The following is a 20,655-nucleotide window of genomic DNA, read 5'->3' on the forward strand; positions in this document are numbered from 1 at the left end:
TGAATGACCTCTACGACCACAGCGAGAGCAAATGAGAGAAGAGCTGACGCGCTGGTTGGAACCTCCATGTAGTTGATGAGAACCTTGATGTTGATGAGAACCTTGTTGTGGTTGAGAATCTTCATATCTTCGCCGAGTATTTCTGTTTAAAGGACAGTCGTAATGGGTTGTTCGAGAATGAGTGTCAGATCCTGTCGTATCAGCGTATTTCGTAACCATATGCGTAAAATAAAACTAAAGAATGCATTCACAAATAAATAATAAAAAATACATCGTAAGATGGAATCAATTACATTGACGTGTAACAAAGTAGTTTGAATAAAAATAAAAGTTTTATTAAATAAAAATATAACTACTAAAGACTACCAATTGATATATTATAACTAAAATTGTTATAAAGAAAGGAAAGAAATAGAAAGAAAATAAAAATTACCGCATATCTAAAAATAAAAAATAAAAATACGGACTTTGAAAGTTACTATGCTCATGATCTTTTTGATACTATCAAGAAAGATATATATCAAATGTACAAACGCTTCAGGGCAACTAATATAATGAATCACTACACATATGATGATTCATCACATCAATAAAAAAAATAAAATACTAATAAAATTATACTCTCCGTATAACAGTATTACAAAGTAAAATAAAAAAGAAAATAAAATAAAATTTGGTCACTAATCTTAAATATGGTGTAATCATACCAGTATTACGTATTACTCACTACGTACTTATATATAAGACCATCAAAACTTTTTGTGTAGATACTTTGCCTCTTTTTTAATCATCTTCGAAATAAAAAGAAATCTCACAGACTTGTTCTCGTCCCCTTTTTTATTTTTTATTTTTATATTATTATTATCAATCACCACCAACATCACAGATCCGCACCTGCATAAACTGACGATATTATGCGCAGTTGGCTGTTTGTTATGATTAAGTGGACATTCATAATGGCTTGTTCGAAGATGAGTGGTAGATCCGCACCTACAATGACGGATTGATCTGTTCATTCAAGGAATATGAAAGGATATACGAAAAAGAGAAAAGCTAAAAAAAAAAGGAAAAGAAAAGGACAGGAAAAAAAAAAGCTCAGGCCGAATAATCTCAGATGACTATAGATTTCTTTTTTTTGTGTGGTGTGGACATATGATATAACACGGATGAAAAAAAAGACAATTTCAATCATAAAAGAACCTATAATTTATTATTAGCATAAAAGTCATAACATATAAAAAACATAAAAAAAATAAACGAATGTACTTACCGTGCTACTTCACGGTTCAAATAAAAATGAAAATAAAATAAATAAAGACTAAAGAAAAATAAAAAGGAAAGAAAAGGAAAAAGAAAGAAAAGGGCATAAAATAAAAAAAAGGGCATAATTTAAATTCCATATAAATAAAAAAAAATAAAAAAAAACATTCAGCTATCAACATAAGCACTTAGATTTCTTTTTTTTTTGTGTGGTGTGGACATAAGCACTCTTTTTCGTGTGGATGATTGTTTTTGTTGAAAAGATGTGAACAATAGACTTGACATGAAGGTGTGGACTGCAGTTTTTTTTTTTTTTTTTTTTTTTTTTTTTTTTTTTTTGGATGGATGATTATTTTTGTTGAAAAGATGTGGACAATAGATTTGACATGAAGATGTAGACTAAAGATTTTTTTTTCAGAAAGAGTAAAAAGGCAGATTTTTTATTGGGTGGCTAATGTAACTTCCATATTTTTTTTTATGTATTAATCAACATTTTTTGGCTCTTTGTACACATCCCGTACGGCAATTGAACAATTCAAGAGTTTTGACATCATTGAGCAGTTGGGCACGATTGAAAATTTTGATTTTATGTTGAATGGGTAGTTGATCGATAATTATATTTTCCAGGTTTGGGTTATCACTATGCATAAGGATTAATCATGTTAGCTAAAAGTATGTACATTTAACTAGATTAAATTACCATAACCATTGTTTCAAATCTTTGACATTGGTGGTTAAGCCAGCAAAATCAAGCACAACCATGCAAACTTTTTTTGTTGCAGCCAGGTAGGAAATCAAATCTATAACAAAATGTTAGACTCGCGCAATGCCTCTTACATCAACTTCCTTACCTTGTGTAGTGCCGGAAGCGTTCTTAAGTTGGTGAATGTCAAATTTAGTTTGGGCGTCCCTAGCATTGAGATTTTCACCAGCTGATGAATAAGGCGACACGAATACCTTGTCTACCAATGATCTTTGTTTAAGTCGATTGATCATGTCCTGCAGCAGTCTTAATCTGGTATCATCGTCCTCATTTGTTCTTGATTTTCTACAGTATCCAATTATTTGGAATCCATCTTCCTTCAAATTTTTTATATGAGCTTGATAGTTAGGTATATAATCCTTGATAGCTTTGACCACATCATCTATAGAAAAATGTAAGCAATTTCTTTGTAAATTGTGTCTTTCTTTTTCTACTTGTCTCCCTCTAAAAAAAAAACTGCACTGAGACAATATTATTTCTTACCAATCAATTCGTCTTTCAGGACGAAGACTGTTCGGTACCGGATCTTGGAGCCAAAACTACCCTTTCCAGTTTTTCTTGTTACTTCCGCGTTCAGGAGTGAGACCTTCGCTTGTGTACACCATCTGGCAAAGGCGATATTGCTTTTTTCGTCAAATTTCGTCGTGTACCTCGACAATATTTCCATTATGCCATGCATTGTCATAAGTTTTTTTTGATAATTGTCATTGAATGGTTCGTGAGGTAGAAAGACTTCGTCAAGAAAAGTCTTGATCATGGTATCCGAGACTATTATAAATGGTTAACACTTCGAATGCTTATTTTCTTTTTTATAATTACCCAGTGGAGACTCTACAGTACGATCTTCTTGTCCTTTCAATTTATCCGTCATGTCGTTATCGTTGCCAAGGGAATATAAATGGTACCTGAATGGGTTGGAGCTTTGTTTTTGAATTGGTAATATAAATGGTTCCATGGGATTATCGTCTACATAGCAAATCACCACGTCTCCCATTTCCTTCAATCTGTTGTTCAATTTTTCAACGTTTGTGTCGTTGTATACTTCGCAATATAACATGCATAGTGCTTGTTCTTGTGTTATTTTCATTTTTTAGGAAGAAAAGGACCAGGTCGATGTTTTTGTGGACCAGGTCTTTTTTTTTTTTTTGGTTGGACCAGGTCCAATTTTTGCATGCACTAGGCGCTTCTCTGATTGGACCAGGTCGATGTTTTTTTGGACCAGGTCCTTTTTTTTTTTTTTTTTTTTTTTTTTTTTTCAATGGCGCGTGATTCTCTCACAATTGTTTTTTTTTCTTTTCTTCTTTTTACATATAGTCGAAGAAATGGTCTATTCAAATGAAATACAAGAACAAAATGGACTATCATCTACGTGGCTTATTTGGCTAAAACTGCAAATCATTCTTGAACACTGAACTATGTATGCTTCCCTTAGCTTGCCTGCCCTTTATAGTTGCTTGGATTCAACAAGTAGGTCTACCTGTGATTTTCACTTTTGTGTGAATCATGCATGCTACCATCGCGCTTGTCCACCCTTCTATATTGCTCGGGAATAACAAGCAGGGTTTACCTGTAGTTTGGTATTTTTGTTTTTGATGATTTCAGTGTTTTTCGAAATAGACGATAAAAGTGTATAGTTCATTTTGTTTTTGATTCAGGTAATATGTATCCATTATTGTGTTATATTCTGTTTTCACATTTTTTTCTCTTCCTTTTATTCTTTTTACATATAGTCAAAGAAATGGTCTATTCAAATGAAATACAAGATACAAAGTGGACTATCATCTACGTCGTTTATTAGGCGAAAACTGCGAATCATTCTTGAACATCGAACTATGTATGCTTCCCTTAGCTTACCTGCCCTTTATAGTTGCTTGGATTCAACAAGTAGGTCTACCTGTGATTTTCACTTTTGTGTGAATCATGCATGCTACCATCACGCTTGTCCACCCTTCTATATTGCTTAGGAACAACAAGCTGGGTTTACCTATAGTTTGGTACTTTGTTTTTGATGATTTCAGTTTTTTCGAAATAGACGATAAAAGTGTATAGTTCATTTTGTTTTTGATTCAGGTAATATGTATCCTTTACTGTGCTGTATTTTTTTTCACCTTTTTTTTTTCTTCGTTCTTTCCCATATTATCCCTTGGATATAATGTAAGGTTAGATATTAGTAGAAGAGTCTCAACACCATGATCTCACTCTTTTTATTCGTTTTATATATAGTCAAGGCTTTTTATTCAGGAACATGAGTAGCACTTGGGCTAGGATCGCTAATCAAGGTAAATAAACAAAAAAAAAAAAAAGAAAAGTATCACATTATGCAACGTTATTATTTGAATATTCATCTCTTTTTTCCTATAATCTGTTGGCAAACAATTTAGAAAATAAGTTATCTTCCATGCTAGACACATTTATCCTTTCTGTTCGTATGTTTTTAGTCCAACTAATAAACTGATCCTCGATTTTTTTTTTATAATCAATTGGAAAATACTATTTTCATCTTAATTTGTGATACTTATGTAGAAAATTGATTTGACTTTTTCTGTACACAAAATAATCTTCATTGTTGAAAATTACCCGAAATCTCCGAATGCTTCATTCTTGGGAAAAATGAGCAGGATTTCGTTCTTTTCTCTTTCTTATGTCGTTTATTGGCGTATATTTTTTATATTCGTCCTAATGGCTATCGCTTTATCTCATCTACCTTCATCTTTTCCTTTTTCTGAAAATAGCGATGATACTACTGATTTAAATACATCCAAGAAACGACAACTAAAGCCTCATGTCAAAACTGCTTGTGTAAGAGAAGAAACTAAAGTCTCTTTTTTTTTTTTATCTAATTCTTCTTCTTTTTTTTTTTTTTTGTTATAGATCAATTGTAAAAAAGCTCATTTAGCTTGCGACCGTAAGTACTAAACAAGTATATATATATAATATTGACCCCTCATTTACCTTTTTTCTTTTTTTTTTTTTGGGTAGTATCAAGACCTTGTAAACGTTGTGTCTCTTCTGGGAAATCAGAGAGTTGTCGTGATATTCAACACAAGAAACGAGGACGACCAAAGCGAACGGATAAACGACAAGCTATGAAAGCAATGCTTAGACAAATACCTTCCTCTTTTATCATGACTCGACCTTCTACTGATAGAGAACAATTTCATTCTTCTACGATGACGGTAAAAATCATCATAAAATAAAGGGGTCCATGAAACTGATCATCATGTTTTATATATAGATGTTTTTATCTATGGAATTATGTTGTGCTCGTGTATCAGATGAATCATTAGACTTTGTTGGTTTATATCCACAAGAATTCTCACATCGATCACTTTATGACTTTATTGTACCAAAAGACATCCATTTAATCGCCCGTATTCATCGATCTTTACTTGACAATGCTACTTTCTGTGAAAAAGGTCCTTTACCATCAACGCAACGCACAACCGCTGATTTTTTCACCTCCTTCCTTCCTTATCAACTGTCCACGATCGCCAATGGTTCCATGACGTTGAAACAATCCCTTGTCTTTAAAACTTCGGATCCATATCGATATCAACGGTTACAAGCTAGATTTTATTTGGGTGGTGGCACTGGCGCTGATTTGTTCAATCCAACTTCTTTACAACATTTATATATCGTTTGTGTTCTTGCAAAACCCGAAGAAGAAGAAGATGATCCAACCATCCCTACCTCTCCTCAGGAACAAATTTCTTTAAGAGATGTGGTAAGTTGTGAAAAAATCTGTTTTTATTTATATATATAAATACAACCATGTCTCATTATATATATATGTCGATTAGCATTTAGTATCACCAACAATGATGGAAAATCAGTCATTATCACCTTTGAATTCACTTTTGAATGATCATCAATCTACGGATACCATGATGACACCTGATACTTTGGACACTTGGACGAAATCATCTTCATCACCAATCAAATCATCCAATGATGATGATGATGATAATGTACATAGACAAGAACGACGAAATGGAATGAAATCATCATCTCATATCCAAACATCTCATACTATGGTTACTCATCCTTATCAAGCGTACTATCAAACCATGTTATCCAGTCGATTATCAAGTGAAGCTCAAGCATTTGCCTCCTCCTCCACAGAAAGCAATCTATCCTCAATCAGTAAGAGTCGATTTCCTTTTCGACAAAAGCCATCCTATCCATTGACTCGATCGACTTGTGTTTATCATGTTTCTCCTTCTTCGTCTTCTCCTTCTTTATTCAAATCCTCTTTGACTTTATTTCCCTAATATATTTTCTGATTTGAAATAAAATTATTTGTTTTATACCCTCTTTTTTTTTATGTATTCCATAAAAGGATATATGTAGAGGAAATTGTACTTTAGTACCTGCAGAAAGATGACGAAATTTTTTTTTTTTTTTTTTTTGCGGGGGTGTGTGATGACTCCGAAAATGTAACGTTGGATCTTTTTTTTTTCTCTTTTTTTTTTTTTTTTTTTTTTTTTTTTTTCTTATCACTTGTATTATGGCGACAAATCCTATTGAACTTGGCAAAAAGTTAGCTGCTTACAAGGCAGTGGATGATCATATTTCACCCGATGATAAGGTGATTGGTATTGGATCAGGCTCGACAGTGGTCTACGTAGTGGAAAGGATCCTGCAAAAACCCGAATTACGCCATTTGATCTATATTCCTACTAGTTTCCAAAGTAAACTATTGATTATTGAAGGTGGTTTGAATCTTGGTAGTATTGAACAGTAAGTAATTTTTTTTTTGGTTTTGTTTTATTTTAAGTTTGACGCGTTTTATATGTTTAGATATCCTGTGATTGATGTGACCATTGATGGTGCTGATGAAGTGGATCCTCAATTAAATGCTATCAAGGGAGGTGGAGCTTGTCAATTCCAAGAAAAGGTTGTAGCTGAAGCAGCCAAGAAATTCATCATTGTTGCTGGTAAAAATAAAATGATTTTTTTTTATTTTTCTTTGCTCATCTTATTTGCCTTTTTTAGATTATAGAAAGAAATCAAGTCATTTAGGTGTTGAGGTAAAATTCTCTCTCTTTTTTTTACTTGAATTGATACATTTTTTTTTTTTTTTTTTTTTAGTGGACCAAAGGAGTTCCTATTGAAGTGGTGCCTATGGCCTATAAAATGGTCATGCGTCAATTAGAAACCAAATTATCCTTGAAACCCATCGAATCCAAACTTCGTATGGTAAGTTAAAAATATTATATTTTTATTTTTTTTTAAATCATATGTTTGTTTCATTTAGGCCATCAATAAGGCCGGACCTGTGGTGACGGATAATGGAAATTTTGTTATTGATACTCATTTTGGTCCCATTCATGATCCTTCCAAACTTCTTCAAGAAATCAAATTATTGACTGGTGTCTATGAGGTTGGTTTGTTCTGTCAAATGGCTCAAGTCGCTTATTTTGGTGAAAATGATGGTTCCGTTTCTACTTTGGAAGCCAACTAGATCTATATATATATATATATGTTGGAATAATAAAATTATGATATCCCTCTATGAACCATTACTATTATTTGTTTTGATGATATATAATGATGATAGTGATTCTATGATGATGACTCTAGAAATGAACTTTATGATGATGAATGATAATTTTTCAAGGGTGCCTAGGATGATGATCAACCATTATAACTCATATGATACAGAAAGAAAAAAAAAAAAAAAAAAAAGAAAAAGGAAAAAAAAAGTTCTGTTGTCACGGTAACTCCCAAGTTCGTGTATCTTGATAAAAAAAAAAAAACCCGCCTGTAGCGTTTTTGTCGCGCATATATTTTTTTTTTTTTTTCAATATGCGCGGCGCTTTTTTTTTTTGTGTTCACAATTTCCGATGGGGGAGCGTGACAAAAAAAAAAAAAAAAAAAAAGCGCGTTACTCTATCGATAACCAACAAACAATCATCTATTTTTTTTATTTTTGGTAATGAATTCCCTTTTAAGAAACTATTTGATTTGTTTATTGACTGTACAGAGATAAGAGAATATGGTAAAATAAAATGGATGAGAAAAGAAAAAAAGTAATAATAATAATATAAAAAAAAAAGACGGGGTTCAACAAATAAGAAGGGATAATGCTAGATAATCGATTCAATTTTCACAAAACAAACTGAAGTTTGGGGTTCGATGGGGAAGAGTGGAATCATATGGTAAAAAAAAATTGTAAAAAGGTTGTAGTAGGGATCAAATAATGAATGATATTAGAGATAAAAAAAATGGAAGAAAATCAATTTAGGCCTTGGTGGATCGCTTAGCAGGAGCACGCTTGGAAGTAGTAGTAGCTTTCTTTGCAGGAGCCTTGACATTAGCCTTTGAAGTGGTTGTGGATCGCTTGGTAGGAGCCTTCTTAGTAGTAGTAGTAGTAGTGGCAGCAGCCTTCTTGGGAGCAGCCTTCTTAGGAGCAGCCTTTGTGGTAGTAGCAGCCTTCTTGGGAGCAGCCTTCTTGGTAGCAGCAGCCTTCTTGACAGCAGCCTTCTTAGGAGCAGCCTTCTTAGGAGCAGCCTTCTTGGGAGCAGCCTTCTTCTTTTCTTCAGTGGATTTTTCGGGTTTTACCAATTTGACGGTACCGGAAGGACCTAATAAATGATCATCATAATACAAATAATAAAAAAAATGGTCAATACAATGATCATCCCAACCTCCAACGCGCGCATATTCTTCTTCCCCTCGAAAAAAAAAACTTATTTTTTTTTTCTTTCTCCCGCCTCCTTTTTTTTTTTTTTCAAAGGGAGAACAGGAAGAAAATTTTTTTTCACATCCATAAAATATTTTTTTTTTTCTAATCCTAATCATATTATTTTACCTCTAGGCAAAGAGAAGATACCCTTGAGAGAACCACGCTTGATACCAGCAGAGATTTGAGTATCGAAAGGCTTTCCACGAGTAACACTATAATTGGCCAAAATATAATTCTTGATAGCAGGACGAGAACTACCCTTACGTTCCTTCAAAGCAAGAATGGCAGCTATAAAAAAAAATAAAATAAAATATATAAAAAAAAAGTTGAGTAAGATAATTCCCGAATACACTATCTATCTTCTTCTCCTATCATATCAACATATTATCCCCCTTTTTTTTCTTTTTCTTCTTATTTTTCTTTCTGCAACTAACCTTTAATCATAGCTTCATACTATAAAATCATAAAAAATAAGAAAAAAAGGTAATTAGTTTTTCTCTTTGATATCATCATGATGGTTTATATTCATTACGGGAGGATGTTCAGATTTCTTGGTGGCGATCTTAGCCTTAGGAGCAGCAGCAGAGGTAGCCATATGTGTATATGTATATGTTGTTAAAAAGAAAAAGAAAAAAAAAAGAGTAGTGGAAAAAAAAAGAAGAGTTTGTGTGTGAAAAAAAAAAGAAAAAAGAAAAGAGAAAAGAAAAGGAAAAAAAAAAAAGGAAACGACGCAAAATTATATAAAAAATTTAACTTGGAAGAGAAAAGTGAGTAGCGTGTGTATTTGAATCACCGGCCAGTTCTTTTTTTCCCTTTGTTCAACTGATTTCTCACCAATCATACAACGCGCTTGAAGAAACATAAAAATTCTTCAATATCCGCTTTTTCCTTATTCATAAGAATTAGGGGAAAAAGATGGCGGATCATTTACTAACGACACCAAATAAAAGAATGATTGACATTTCGTCAAAAAAAAAGCACGTACATATATACATACATACATATACATCGCATTCTATATAAAAAAAGAAGAAAATTGTATAAATGATTTTTTATTATTATTATTGGAAGGGTAAATAGATGTAAATATCACTAAAGTAAGATTTCGTATTGTTCCCTTTGTCGTTGTTCTCTAATCTGTTCCAATTGAAGAGCTCGTGGATTATTTATACTGTTATTATTGACAGAAAGTCGATTGGGTAAAGTCATGAATTTGGGCATCGGTCGTAATTCCAAATCTAAAGAGATATTGATAGCTAAAATATGTAAAAATGTGAGTGATGGTCTTTTTTTTTTTTTTTTTTTTTTGTTACCTGCTTGTAAATGTTCAATCCAAGAAATCATTTCTATATGAGAACCAAGTCGAAAGAGTAGTTGCGATCCTTGATCTAAAGTGAGACGTAACGTATGAGGATATTTTGTATAATCCCAAGCCCTAGAAGCATCTGCACGAGCTAAACTAATGGTAGAAACTGGAGTTGCACATTGTTGTTGTTGTTGTTGTTGTTGTTGTTGTTGTTGTTGTTGATCACGATGTCGTTGATATTGTCGTTTAATAAATGCAAAGGCACTATTCGATGATTGTGATGATGATGATGATGATGAGATGGTGGAATTATTATTAGTAAAAAAAGAGGCAAGAGGATCATTATCACCAAGATGAACACCAGAAGTACCATGACCAATTCGACTAGGTCTAAACAATCCTTTGTAATAAGAAGCACCAGCAGCCATTAGATCACTCTTTTTCTTCTTGTTCTTCTTGTTCTCATTGTTAAAGATAATAGTTGTAGGAGATCTTGTTGCATCTTTTGCATGATATAATCGAAGAATAGTACCCCAAAGTTCCACATACATTAATTTCCATGATCGTCGTCGACTTTTAATATCTGGTCCATCCTTTTCCTTTTTCACAAAAACATGACCCATTTTGTAAACCGTACAATTGTATGCTGGTAATTCTTCCCGTCCTTCTTCTTCCCTTGGTAATATCACACACGATCGACATTTTTCCCATCGTTTACGTAAATACATATCCCGTTGTTGTTGTTTTTGTTGTGTTTCTTGTAATTTGACCAAATGATATTGAGCCCTTTGTTCTCTAATATTAGCTCTAGTTTCTGCTGTGGTTGGTGAAGATTCATAAATACGGAGAGGATGCATTCTTGTAGTATCAGATGAAATCCAGTTGGCAGGCATAGAGAGAGGTCTTTTTCGTTTTGATCGAAAGGATAAACGTTTGATTAACCCACTTTTATTTCTAGTATCGTCTTCATACGGAGGAGGTGGTATTGAAGTTGAGGTTTCATTAATGGTATTAGTTGTTGTTGTTGCTGGTGTATTTAAAGTAGCTACAGATTCACCTAAAACTGATAAAGTAGACGACCAGCGTAGAGATTTCCTTTGTCTTGTTGTAAGGTTTGGACGAGTATAATGATCAAATAAAGTCACAGTACGATCAATGAGTTCAAGTTCAATATGTGATCCTATGACAAAAAAAAAAAAATAAGTTTGATAGAAAACAAAGAAAAAGAAAAAAAAAGCTCACCTGGGTTACACAGAATTTCAGTTGCTGAGATAGATCGATTATCATCATCATCATCACTATCTTCTTCATAATCTAATGATGTAAATAAAGGTAAACCATTTAAATGACGATGAAGAGCTTGAGTGAATAATGCTAATCTTCTACAAGCATCAGAAGATTCAACACCAATATTAGCAAAATCTTCTGTATGTTTCATAGCTAGCCAACGAAAAACATCAATATTGCGGCTAATGAAAATTGGTATGCATAATTCAAGTGAGAGACTAGTCAGCAGTACGTTTAATAATCCTAACATAACCGAATGGAAATTTAGTCTTACTGTTATGATTTATATCCTCCCTTTTTTTCTTACTTTTTCCTATATCATCAATATAAGATCCTGTTGTAATAGATGATGATCCTGAATATATACTTGTCATTCAATATAAATATATATAAAGAAGGTACAAAAACTTAATAATAATAATAATAATAATAATAAAAAGGATCAAAAAAAATATAGACAATTAAAAAGAAAAAAAGAAAAACAATCAAAAAAAAAAAATAAAATAAAATAAAAAAATTTTATTTTTATAAATCAAAAAAATAACTAAAGGATAGAATAAATTCAAAAAAAGGGCTCGTGATTAACATCAGAAACTAAACGAATAAAGATCAAAATCGGAGCATGGACAAGCATAAATATAATTTCATTTTGATTTTTGATGCTATATTAAAAAAAAAACAAGTTTAATCATTATTGAATAATAATAATAATAAATCTTTACTTCAGGTTTATGAGAAGTTTCATAATCAGCATGAACAAAAGCACGTTCAACATTCGGTAAAGATTCTAGTTTGATCTGAAGGGCTTCTCCAATATCGTGTGATTCTGAAAGCGGCATATCAGGAGGAAGAACAATATCTACCTCCACAAATAAATTATTACCAGCAAAATAAGCCCGACATGTGTCAACTTGAAGTACTCCAGGATGAGTTAATGCTATAATATAATTATAAGAATAAAATTATTTTATTTTATTTATTTATTTTTACCTATATAAGTTACTCTTTGTAAGAATCCAACATCTGCACTTTTTCCAACAATTAATTGAATATTTTCTAAAAAGATAAAACAAAAAAAAAAAAGATCATCAGTATATCATCTTTTTTTTTTTTTTTATGTGTTACTTACCAATCAAAGTATTAACCCAGCTGGTCAAAATGATAAGAGCAATGATAATACATCCAACAGGATCAACCCATCCCACAAGTTTAGTTCCAATGATACCAGTAATCAATCCCAGGGAATTCACGAGTAGGTCATTTCTATGATCTTGTGCCAATACTTTAGCAGATGAATGATGAGACAATGAAACACAATAGAGATAGAGGATCAGTTTCACACCTAATAAACAAACAAAAAATATATAAGATAACATTTTTATTCTTTTTTTTTTTATTTCTTACCTAAAGCAGTAGCCACCATAGCAATAGACATAGTAGATAAAGCTGGTTCAGTATCTTGAGATGATAATTTTTGTCCAGATTCAATCTAATAATAATAAAAGATAAATAAACGATAATAATAATAATAATAATAATAATAATAATAATAATAATAATAATAATAATAATAATAATAATAATAATAATAATAATAATAATAATAAACTTACAATCAAAAATAAAGCTACACAACCCATCAAACAAGAAAATACAATAATACCGGCAGTTTCCATTCTTGCTTTTCCCTAAATCAAAGAGTTTATTAGTTTCAAATGCACTAAATAATATCTTATTTTATTTACAGCAGGGTATTTGGTTAAATTTGGTTTAGCTGCTTGTCTAGAAGCCCACATCAATACTACTGAACTCAATAAATCCATAAAAGAATCAGCCATGGTAGCAAAAATAGATAAAGAACCAGATGTAATGGCTGCAATCAATTGAAGGGCGAATAAAATAACGTTGGCCACCACTGATCCATATACGGCTATTTTCAACTATTATATCTATTAGATTTCATTTTTTATTTATTTATTTATTTATTTTTTTTTTTTTTACCTTTAATAATTGTTTTTCTTGTTCTTCTTCATTCAAAGGATTCAAAGGTCCCAACATATTATCAATCAATTCATTTTGATCTCGATAAAACTGTCGTACCTTTTTTGAACTGCCTTGTTCTTTTAATATCTTGAGATCATCTTCTGTTTTTTTACTAGTGCCTAAAAATAAAGGATCACTTGTTGGTTCAACACCTGCTTCGTTATCCATATTATGAGTATGTCGATGTTGTAGATGAGTATTGTCGTGTTCATTATACGCAGTCGTATGTCCCCGCCTAAAAGATACTTGTTGAAGTTCCACGTTTTGTATAGTGTTAGTAACAGTTGTTGTCATTTTTATAATAAGATATATATATATATATATAAAAGAAACTTCAAAAGTAAAAAAAAAAAAAAAAAAGGTGAAGAGGAAAAGAGATATAATGATGATACGTATTTTCAATTCATTCCCCACCAAAAAAAAAAAAAAAGATCTGCGCTTTTGATTTTGAATCCCGCTTTTTTTTTTTTTTTTTTTGCTGCTTACTTGGCAATCGGTCTTTTTCTTACTATTTTTACTTCTTTTACGCTTGTTCTTCTTCTACTGCCTTTTTTTTTCTTTCTGTAATCTTTCTTCTTTTACTGTCCTTCCATGCTTCATGAATTACCTACTGAACTATTATGGACGATATTAGATTATTTGCAATATGAAGATATTGATACATTACTTTCTATTGGACCTTTGGCACCTATGGTTTCTACCTACTTGCAAAAACATTATCGATTCCATTTTCAAGTCGCCAGTTTACTACGATGTTATGAAACCTTGACTTCTACTGAACGACAAAAACAAGATACCCGTTATGATACAGCACAACAAATTTTACATATCTTATGCTATCATGTCCAACAATGTTCTAAATTTGATCAACGAGCAGAGTTTACGCAGTTACTTGATATTTTACAACAATTAGTAGTACAACGAGTACTCTGTCCCTCTTTATCTCAAGGTCTTGAACGTGATTATGCTTCTCTTTGTTTGGAAATTCGACATATTTATCTTCATACTGCAAGTATTCGTGGTTTACATGATCCCGTAAGTTATATATAAAAAAAAGAAAAAATACAAAATAATAAATTCATATTCTATTATCCCTTTTTTCTTAGAAATATCGACGACGAAGTACAAAACATCCTTTAGCACCATTTTTACCTCGCGATTATACCTGGATATGGAGACAACATTGTGCGTTAATCAATGAATGGATTACTCCAAAGATGCCTTTGGTAGGTACCTCTTGGATAACCACTCTTTTACCTTCTCTATCTACATCAATACCATCATCAACTTCAGCATCAGAACATCTTCAAGAACTTTTACTGCGAAGAAGAAAAGTATGTTTACAATTTGCAAGATTCTTTGGCATGTTATTTGATATTACTAGTTTATATTTGGAATCCAATTTGGATGGTACTTTTGAAGAATGTGTACGGGAATCATTAGTATCAGGTAACGTTGAAGGTCTATTATTACTATGTATTGCTTCGGATCGACCTGTGGATGTGGATGGGATGTGCTTATCAGTTTCCCATGCTGGAGAACAATTATGGAATTATTTGGATACAATGGATGAATGGATGTCAACAAATCCTACTCCTGAACAATTGGCAAGACAACAACAAGAACAAGATATAGCTCAATCAGATGAAACTTCAATATCTCCTCCAGAATGGTTAATGCCTGATCGTTATAAAGTTCAAGCTGATACAAAATTTCGACTCAAGGTAGGAAAAAGTATTCTATCAAAACACACGTGATTTACCGTTTTTATATTTTGTGGTAGATGTTGAATCATCTTTATCAATTAGGTTGGGATTGGTTTCAGTAGATATGTTCACTGTGGGATTGACCGGACTTGAAAATTGGAACCAACTTTTTTTTTTTTCACACTTTTTTTTTATTTCCCTTCCTTTTTTTTCTTTTTTCTTTGTCTTTATCAACCTTGATATAAAAAAGGTCACCCCCTTTCGTTTCAACCTTTTTCTTCTTTTCTTGATACACAATTCATTCTCTATATATATTCATGTATATTCCCTCTACAATCTTACTAGTACGCTTTGTAGTATAAATAAAACACCTTTACACTTTATTTGATCTCGTTTTATTTTATACACACTTGGACACCAACAACAGTAACAACGAAAAAAAAAAAGGTAGCTTTTTATTTTATTCGTCATATATCTACCTTTATATCAAAACTGCCCGAGATCGAATGCATCTGATCACTTCTCAAGCAAGGATATACTTGATATGCAGGTGAGGATTCTTTATCCGAGTTTTAGATAGGATGAACTGATCTTTTTTTTTTTCTTATACATAGTTATGTATCACTTGGTGGATTTATGGTAAGGATGAAGAAAAGAAAAAAAATTTATACTTATTATTATTAGACGGTATGAAAACTCTTCAGGAAATACAAGACTGATTTTTTTTTATTTTTATTTTTTTTTTATTAAAAAATATCGATATATATATAATATATAATTTCATTTGATTATTCTAATAGTATGGGTAAGGTTTTTTTTTTTTTTTTATCAATTTCATGTCAAAATATGCATCATGTACTCATATATTTTTTTTCTTTTTTTTAGTTATGATAGCGGTGTTATATCTTCATGCTTGGTAATGCCTGCCTTTACGAAAAAATATCAATTAGGTGATTACAATAGTTCTGCTAGTGTTGCTGCTGTCACGGTATCACTTGCCACTGCCTTTCTTGCATCTTTTGTAAGTTCACTTTTAACAAATACTAAAAAGAATATTACTTCTGATGTCATTGTTTCTTTTTTTAGGTATCTGGATTTGTAGCTGATAGATTGGTAAAAAGAAAAAAAAAAAAAAGAAAAAAAAAGTTATTTTCATTACTGCTTCTAAACTAATATATTTATTTCAGGGGCGAAAACGATTATTTTATATTGGATGTATATTGAACGTACTTGGATGTGTTGTCGAAATAGCAGGACCTAACTTGGCATCATTTCTAGCTGGAAGGATCATCACTGGACTGGGATTAGGGTATAGTTATACAAAAAAACAAGCCTTCTTCTTTACTGCTTTTGGTGATTAATCATGACCTTTTTCCTTTTCCTATCAATAGAGTTTTCAGTATGCTAGTACCACTATGTAATGATTGAATTACCAAAAAAAAAAAAAAAAATAAATAAACTCACGGGTAGATCTTTTTTTTTTATAGATCAAAGTGAAATAGCAAGACCAGAAAATCGTGGTAGATTGATTACATTATATCAAGTTGGCTCAACTTTGGGTATGACTGTTTCTTATTGGATTTCTTATGGTACATTTGTAAATCAAAATGATGATATCTCATGGAGATTACCTATTGCGTTTCAACTTGTACCTGGCGGGTTACTTCTCCTTGGACTTCATCTTATTCCAGAAAGCCCACGATGGTTGATTTATAGGAATCGATATGATGAAGCATTAGACATCATGGCCTTATTACGAAGTGAAGGGGATAAAAAGGATTTAGATTTACAAATGGAATTTACTGGTGTACGACAAGATGTATGGTTCGATAAACATTATACTCGGAAATCATTTGTGGCACTATGGTCAACTGGTATTGAAAATAATCTAACAAGAACTCTACTCGGTATGGGTATTCATATTTTTACTCAGTTATCTGGTATCAATGCTATATTGTAAGTGGAAAAGAAGAAGAATTTTTTTTTATTGATGACTGATCATGTTTTTTATATTTTTAGATTTTATTTACCTCATATTATGGAAGCATCTGGTGTGATGGATCTTACAACCGCCGTTCTAGGTAAAAAAAAAAAAAAAAAAAAAAAAAAGATATAAACATCAGTGAATATTTGATATATATATATTAACCTGCTTTTTCTTCTTCTTCTTGATAGTTGGAAATGGGATTGTGGGAGTGGTGAACTTTTTGGGTACACTTCCTTGTTTTTGGTTTGTAAGTATCACCATGAAATGAATGGATAAAGGTTGATCAATTATTATTGTTGTTATTTTTAGATTGATCGATGGGATCGACGTCGTGTTCTTGTGATTGGTGCTTTGGCAATGGCTATCTCGATGGTGGTTGTGGCTATTTTATCTGCTATTTATGACAATACTTTGGCAACCAGTTCGACTCGTCTTTATATTGGTACTACTTTCTCAGCAATGCATGGGGATAACAAGGCAGCTACTTATTCAATGGTGGTATTTTTATGTATTTTTATTGCTTTCTTTGCTTTATCTTGGGGTCCTGTTGGTTGGATTTGTAAGTGGAATGATTTTCCTCACAAAAAAAAAAAAAAAAAAAAAAAAAGATAGGAGACATCATTAACATATATATTTTTTTTTATCTTTATATAGATCCTGCTGAAATTTATCCTCAAATTATTCGGGCAAATGCAATGGGTGTGACCACATCTGCTAGTTACTTTTTCAACCTGGTGGTGACTGTGATAGCACCTCTGATGTTTAAAGGCATGCTTTGGGGAACCTATTTATTTTTTGGCTGTATCTGTATCATCATGGCTTTGGTTGTACATAGTTATTATCCTGAAACCAGGGTAAGTAAAAAAAAAAAAGATATGGTATCTTTTTTTATTCTTTTACCTGGATGATTGACTCATGTTTATATATATATATATATATAGGGACGATCCTTGGAGGAAATCAATTTGATCTTTAGTGGGGCGTTGATTGATCAACGACCTGGTGCTCATCATCCAGCTACTGCAGCTGAAGCATTATTACATTTGGAACAAATACAATATCGCGAGAAACGGGATCGATTAGAACGTATGCAATTAGAAGCAGAAGAAAATGCCTGGACTCCCGATCAACTGACAGGTCCAATCTCAACTGTGGTTCAAGCATTAGAATCCAATTTACCTATTGCTCTTGGACCAGTACCATCTTCCAAGTCACAATATGATGAATCAAAAGGATCGACTTCTACACCTCGACGTGCATCTTTACATACCCTTCGACCTTTCCATTCTAGACGTGGCTCTTCTGCTCAAACTCTTGGCAATAATAATAATAACAAGAAGAAAATGCCTCCTTCAACATTACCTACCGTACCTAGCTCTATGGATTCTAATTCTTCTATTCACAATATACCGATCACAACTTTAAATGAACCAACAACAAAAACAACACCTCCTCCTTCTTCTATATCTGACCATTAGAATTTTAATCGTCGAAATAACAACGTTGTATTTTTGGCCCACCCCTGGGGTTTTAGTCACATAGAAATCATTTGTTCTTTTATTTTTTTTTTTTTTTACTGGTTATTATCTATTTTATTTATTTGTATATATTATTATTTTATTCATACATTCTATTTAATTAATAAACTATTTTTTTTTTATGATGGCATCTATCAAATATTATCTGATATCAACTTTTTTATTTTTTTCTTTGGGAATCTCCAACATTTATGAAAAGTTGACTCCTTTTTTTTTCTTTTCTTTTCTTTTCTAGAAAATACGATATCAGTTGCTTGATAATAATGAATGATCATTTGATTTGATTATAATTTCTTTTGTATTAAAGTAGATAAAAAAAAACTGTCATCTATCAGTGAACAAAACTGTATGATTGGCTTTTGCTATGTTTGTAAGAAATCCCATTTTTGTAATACAATCGGCCATTGAAAGTGGTTCATTTTGAATGATAAAATAAAAGATGAATCTGATTGGATGACTTCATTACTAAGATAGATTTTTATTGGACTGGGTTTAAGAGTTTTTTTTTCTTTTTTTTTCTTCTAGAATAAGGCACATATATATTTTTTTTGTCATCATCCCTCCGATTCTATTTTTTTTTTCTTTTTTTAAACTGATGAATTTTTCTCTTCTTTCGCGTACTTTTATTTCTTCTTCTTCTTCTCGTCGGTTTTTTCATACTACACTTTTCAACATGGCTCCTAAACATCATAAAGTCGCTGTCATTGGTTCCGGTCCTGCTGGTAAAATAGAACTACTATTATTTCTTTTCTTCTTTTTTTTTTTTTTAACATTTATTATTTTCTAGGTCATACTGCTGCCATTTATTTAGCTCGTGCCAACTTGAATCCTATTCTTTTTGAAGGTATGATGGCTAATAATGTTGCTCCTGGTGGTCAACTTACTACCACTACCGATGTTGAAAACTTTCCTGGGTTCCCTGACGGTGTGATGGGTGGTGATTTGATGGAAAAGATGCGTGCTCAATCTGAACGATTTGGTACTGTGATCGAAACTGAAACTATTACCAAGCTTGTTACTACTCAACGTCCTTTCCAACTCTGGCGTGAAGGTTCTGAAGGTGATGCCGAACCTACCGATACTGCGGATGCTGTCATTATTGCTACTGGTGCATCTGCCAAACGTATGCATTTACCTGGTGAAGACCAATACTGGCAAAATGGTATCTCTGCTTGTGCTGTTTGTGATGGTGCTGTACCTATCTTCCGAAATAAACCTTTGGTTGTCATTGGTGGTGGTGATTCTGCTGCTGAAGAAGCTATTTATCTTACAAAGTGTAAGTTCCTTTATCTATTTAGAGGATGAGATGATTTAATGTTTTTTTTTTTTAGATGGTTCTCATGTCAATGTTCTTGTTCGTCGTGATGTTCTCCGTGCTTCTAAAGTCATGGCCAGTCGTCTTCTCAAACACTCCAAGATTACCGTTCACTTCAACACATCTCCTGTCAGTGCTCTCGGTGATGGTAACTTGTTGACTCATGTTGCTACCAAGAACAATGTAACTGGTGAAGAAGGCAAGATCGAAGCTAATGGATTATTCTATGCTATTGGTCACGATCCCGCTACTAGTTTGGTGAAGGATGTGGTTGAATTAGATAGTGAAGGTTATATCAAGACTGTACCCGGTTCATCTATTACCAACGTAGAAGGTTTGTTTGCTGCTGGTGATGTACAAGATAAGCGTTATCGTCAAGCTGTTACTAGTGCTGGTTCTGGTTGTATGGCTGCTTTGGATGCTGAACGTTATCTTAGTGAATTGGAAGCTGAACAAGAAGAACTCAAGAACTGAATACACTCGGGCCCCTCTTCTTCTAACAATGAAAAACCAAAACTTTAGATAGATTACATTTTTATATATTTTTATTCTCTCTATATATACATATACACTTTTCTTTAACTTTCCCCACTCAATTATATTCATTCTCATTTTTATATTATTTCTTTTTGTTTAATAAAGTCAAGTAACAGAGTCCAAAAGTCATTTGTTATTATACTTTTTTTTTTTTTTTTTTTTTTTTTTTTTTTTTTGTTATTGAGCGATGAATTTAACCGTTTTTCCTCCTACGAATTCTTTCAA

The 20,655-nt window shown here is 32.2% G+C and overlaps 8 protein-coding genes across 8 annotated transcripts; 4 read left to right on the top strand and 4 right to left on the bottom strand.

Annotated features, from left to right (window-relative positions):
- Window positions 1–1,628: 1,628 nt before the first annotated feature.
- Window positions 1,629–3,109, bottom strand: BX664DRAFT_303026 (uncharacterized protein). The gene is made up of 5 exons (XM_051542457.1): window positions 2,843–3,109; window positions 2,507–2,791; window positions 2,112–2,405; window positions 1,961–2,060; window positions 1,629–1,900 (listed from the first exon to the last, which is right to left on the bottom strand). Exons 1-5 carry the CDS (start codon window positions 3,078–3,080, stop codon window positions 1,747–1,749), a joined length of 1,071 nt encoding a protein of 356 aa, XP_051396616.1. The 5' UTR covers window positions 3,081–3,109; the 3' UTR covers window positions 1,629–1,746.
- Window positions 3,110–4,647: 1,538 nt separating this feature from the next.
- BX664DRAFT_303028 (ribose 5-phosphate isomerase A-domain-containing protein) lies at window positions 4,648–7,665 on the top strand. The gene is made up of 10 exons (XM_051542458.1): window positions 4,648–4,822; window positions 4,895–4,928; window positions 5,003–5,199; window positions 5,259–5,747; window positions 5,824–6,172; window positions 6,568–6,763; window positions 6,824–6,960; window positions 7,019–7,053; window positions 7,115–7,222; window positions 7,281–7,665. Exons 1-10 carry the CDS (start codon window positions 4,703–4,705, stop codon window positions 7,485–7,487), a joined length of 1,872 nt encoding a protein of 623 aa, XP_051396617.1. The 5' UTR covers window positions 4,648–4,702; the 3' UTR covers window positions 7,488–7,665.
- An 868-nt stretch (window positions 7,666–8,533) lies between these two features.
- BX664DRAFT_341750 (linker histone H1 and H5 family-domain-containing protein) lies at window positions 8,534–9,379 on the bottom strand (the record flags this gene model as incomplete). The annotated part of the gene is made up of 3 exons (XM_051547050.1): window positions 9,244–9,379; window positions 9,146–9,164; window positions 8,534–8,999 (listed from the first exon to the last, which is right to left on the bottom strand). Coding segments are annotated over exons 1-3 (253 nt in total), but the record flags the coding sequence as incomplete, so codon positions are not given.
- A 424-nt stretch (window positions 9,380–9,803) lies between these two features.
- BX664DRAFT_317788 (uncharacterized protein) lies at window positions 9,804–11,554 on the bottom strand (the record flags this gene model as incomplete). Its single annotated transcript, XM_051542761.1, has 4 exons — window positions 9,804–9,967; window positions 10,025–10,099; window positions 10,367–11,197; window positions 11,260–11,554. The coding sequence occupies 4 exons, from the start codon at window positions 11,552–11,554 to the stop codon at window positions 9,804–9,806; spliced, it is 1,365 nt and encodes a 454-aa protein (XP_051396619.1).
- A 249-nt stretch (window positions 11,555–11,803) lies between these two features.
- On the bottom strand, window positions 11,804–13,705 carry BX664DRAFT_341753 (cation efflux family-domain-containing protein). The gene is made up of 8 exons (XM_051547051.1): window positions 13,306–13,705; window positions 13,050–13,244; window positions 12,918–12,992; window positions 12,709–12,793; window positions 12,434–12,646; window positions 12,295–12,360; window positions 12,027–12,241; window positions 11,804–11,966 (listed from the first exon to the last, which is right to left on the bottom strand). The coding sequence occupies exons 1-8, from the start codon at window positions 13,639–13,641 to the stop codon at window positions 11,949–11,951; spliced, it is 1,203 nt and encodes a 400-aa protein (XP_051396620.1). The 5' UTR covers window positions 13,642–13,705; the 3' UTR covers window positions 11,804–11,948.
- A 172-nt stretch (window positions 13,706–13,877) lies between these two features.
- On the top strand, window positions 13,878–15,163 carry BX664DRAFT_204745 (uncharacterized protein). The gene is made up of 3 exons (XM_051540138.1): window positions 13,878–14,382; window positions 14,454–14,681; window positions 14,732–15,163. Exons 1-3 carry the CDS (start codon window positions 13,939–13,941, stop codon window positions 14,765–14,767), a joined length of 708 nt encoding a protein of 235 aa, XP_051396621.1. The 5' UTR covers window positions 13,878–13,938; the 3' UTR covers window positions 14,768–15,163.
- Window positions 15,164–15,367: 204 nt separating this feature from the next.
- Window positions 15,368–18,038, top strand: BX664DRAFT_204704 (general substrate transporter). Its single transcript, XM_051540137.1, has 12 exons — window positions 15,368–15,603; window positions 15,668–15,692; window positions 15,854–15,858; window positions 15,939–16,074; window positions 16,140–16,166; window positions 16,241–16,362; window positions 16,445–16,470; window positions 16,541–17,009; window positions 17,073–17,134; window positions 17,229–17,287; window positions 17,350–17,599; window positions 17,695–18,038. Exons 1-12 carry the CDS (start codon window positions 15,560–15,562, stop codon window positions 17,946–17,948), a joined length of 1,479 nt encoding a protein of 492 aa, XP_051396622.1. The 5' UTR covers window positions 15,368–15,559; the 3' UTR covers window positions 17,949–18,038.
- Window positions 18,039–19,150: 1,112 nt separating this feature from the next.
- On the top strand, window positions 19,151–20,571 carry BX664DRAFT_341760 (uncharacterized protein). The gene is made up of 3 exons (XM_051547052.1): window positions 19,151–19,300; window positions 19,366–19,854; window positions 19,910–20,571. Exons 1-3 carry the CDS (start codon window positions 19,174–19,176, stop codon window positions 20,365–20,367), a joined length of 1,074 nt encoding a protein of 357 aa, XP_051396623.1. The 5' UTR covers window positions 19,151–19,173; the 3' UTR covers window positions 20,368–20,571.
- Window positions 20,572–20,655: the final 84 nt, after the last annotated feature.

This window comes from Halteromyces radiatus (assembly GCF_025201355.1).
Source record: "Halteromyces radiatus strain CBS 162.75 chromosome Unknown BX664scaffold_9, whole genome shotgun sequence".
Classification (NCBI taxonomy): Eukaryota; Fungi; Mucoromycota; class Mucoromycetes; order Mucorales; family Cunninghamellaceae; genus Halteromyces; species Halteromyces radiatus.

Coding starts and splice junctions, on each gene's coding strand:
- BX664DRAFT_303026 (XM_051542457.1), bottom strand. CDS start 3,080: ATGTTATATTGCGAAGTATACAACGACACAAACGTTGAAAAATTGAAC. Junction 2,792..2,842: donor TACTGTAGAGTCTCCACTGG/GTAATTATAAAA, acceptor CATTTATAATAG/TCTCGGATACCATGATCAAG. Junction 2,406..2,506: donor CCTGAAAGACGAATTGATTG/GTAAGAAATAAT, acceptor ATTTTTCTATAG/ATGATGTGGTCAAAGCTATC.
- BX664DRAFT_303028 (XM_051542458.1), top strand. CDS start 4,703: ATGGCTATCGCTTTATCTCATCTACCTTCATCTTTTCCTTTTTCTGAA. Junction 5,748..5,823: donor AAATTTCTTTAAGAGATGTG/GTAAGTTGTGAA, acceptor TATGTCGATTAG/CATTTAGTATCACCAACAAT. Junction 6,173..6,567: donor TCTATCCTCAATCAGTAAGA/GTCGATTTCCTT, acceptor GCAAAAAGTTAG/CTGCTTACAAGGCAGTGGAT.
- BX664DRAFT_341753 (XM_051547051.1), bottom strand. CDS start 13,641: ATGACAACAACTGTTACTAACACTATACAAAACGTGGAACTTCAACAA. Junction 12,993..13,049: donor ATTTAACCAAATACCCTGCT/GTAAATAAAATA, acceptor TCTTTGATTTAG/GGAAAAGCAAGAATGGAAAC. Junction 12,647..12,708: donor TATGGTGGCTACTGCTTTAG/GTAAGAAATAAA, acceptor TTTGTTTATTAG/GTGTGAAACTGATCCTCTAT.
- BX664DRAFT_204745 (XM_051540138.1), top strand. CDS start 13,939: ATGCTTCATGAATTACCTACTGAACTATTATGGACGATATTAGATTAT. Junction 14,383..14,453: donor TTCGTGGTTTACATGATCCC/GTAAGTTATATA, acceptor CTTTTTTCTTAG/AAATATCGACGACGAAGTAC. Junction 14,682..14,731: donor TTTTACTGCGAAGAAGAAAA/GTATGTTTACAA, acceptor TGATATTACTAG/TTTATATTTGGAATCCAATT.
- BX664DRAFT_204704 (XM_051540137.1), top strand. CDS start 15,560: ATGCATCTGATCACTTCTCAAGCAAGGATATACTTGATATGCAG. Junction 15,604..15,667: donor AGGATATACTTGATATGCAG/GTGAGGATTCTT, acceptor TCTTATACATAG/TTATGTATCACTTGGTGGAT. Junction 16,075..16,139: donor CTGCCTTTCTTGCATCTTTT/GTAAGTTCACTT, acceptor TTCTTTTTTTAG/GTATCTGGATTTGTAGCTGA.
- BX664DRAFT_341760 (XM_051547052.1), top strand. CDS start 19,174: ATGAATTTTTCTCTTCTTTCGCGTACTTTTATTTCTTCTTCTTCTTCT. Junction 19,301..19,365: donor CATTGGTTCCGGTCCTGCTG/GTAAAATAGAAC, acceptor ATTATTTTCTAG/GTCATACTGCTGCCATTTAT. Junction 19,855..19,909: donor AGCTATTTATCTTACAAAGT/GTAAGTTCCTTT, acceptor TTTTTTTTTTAG/ATGGTTCTCATGTCAATGTT.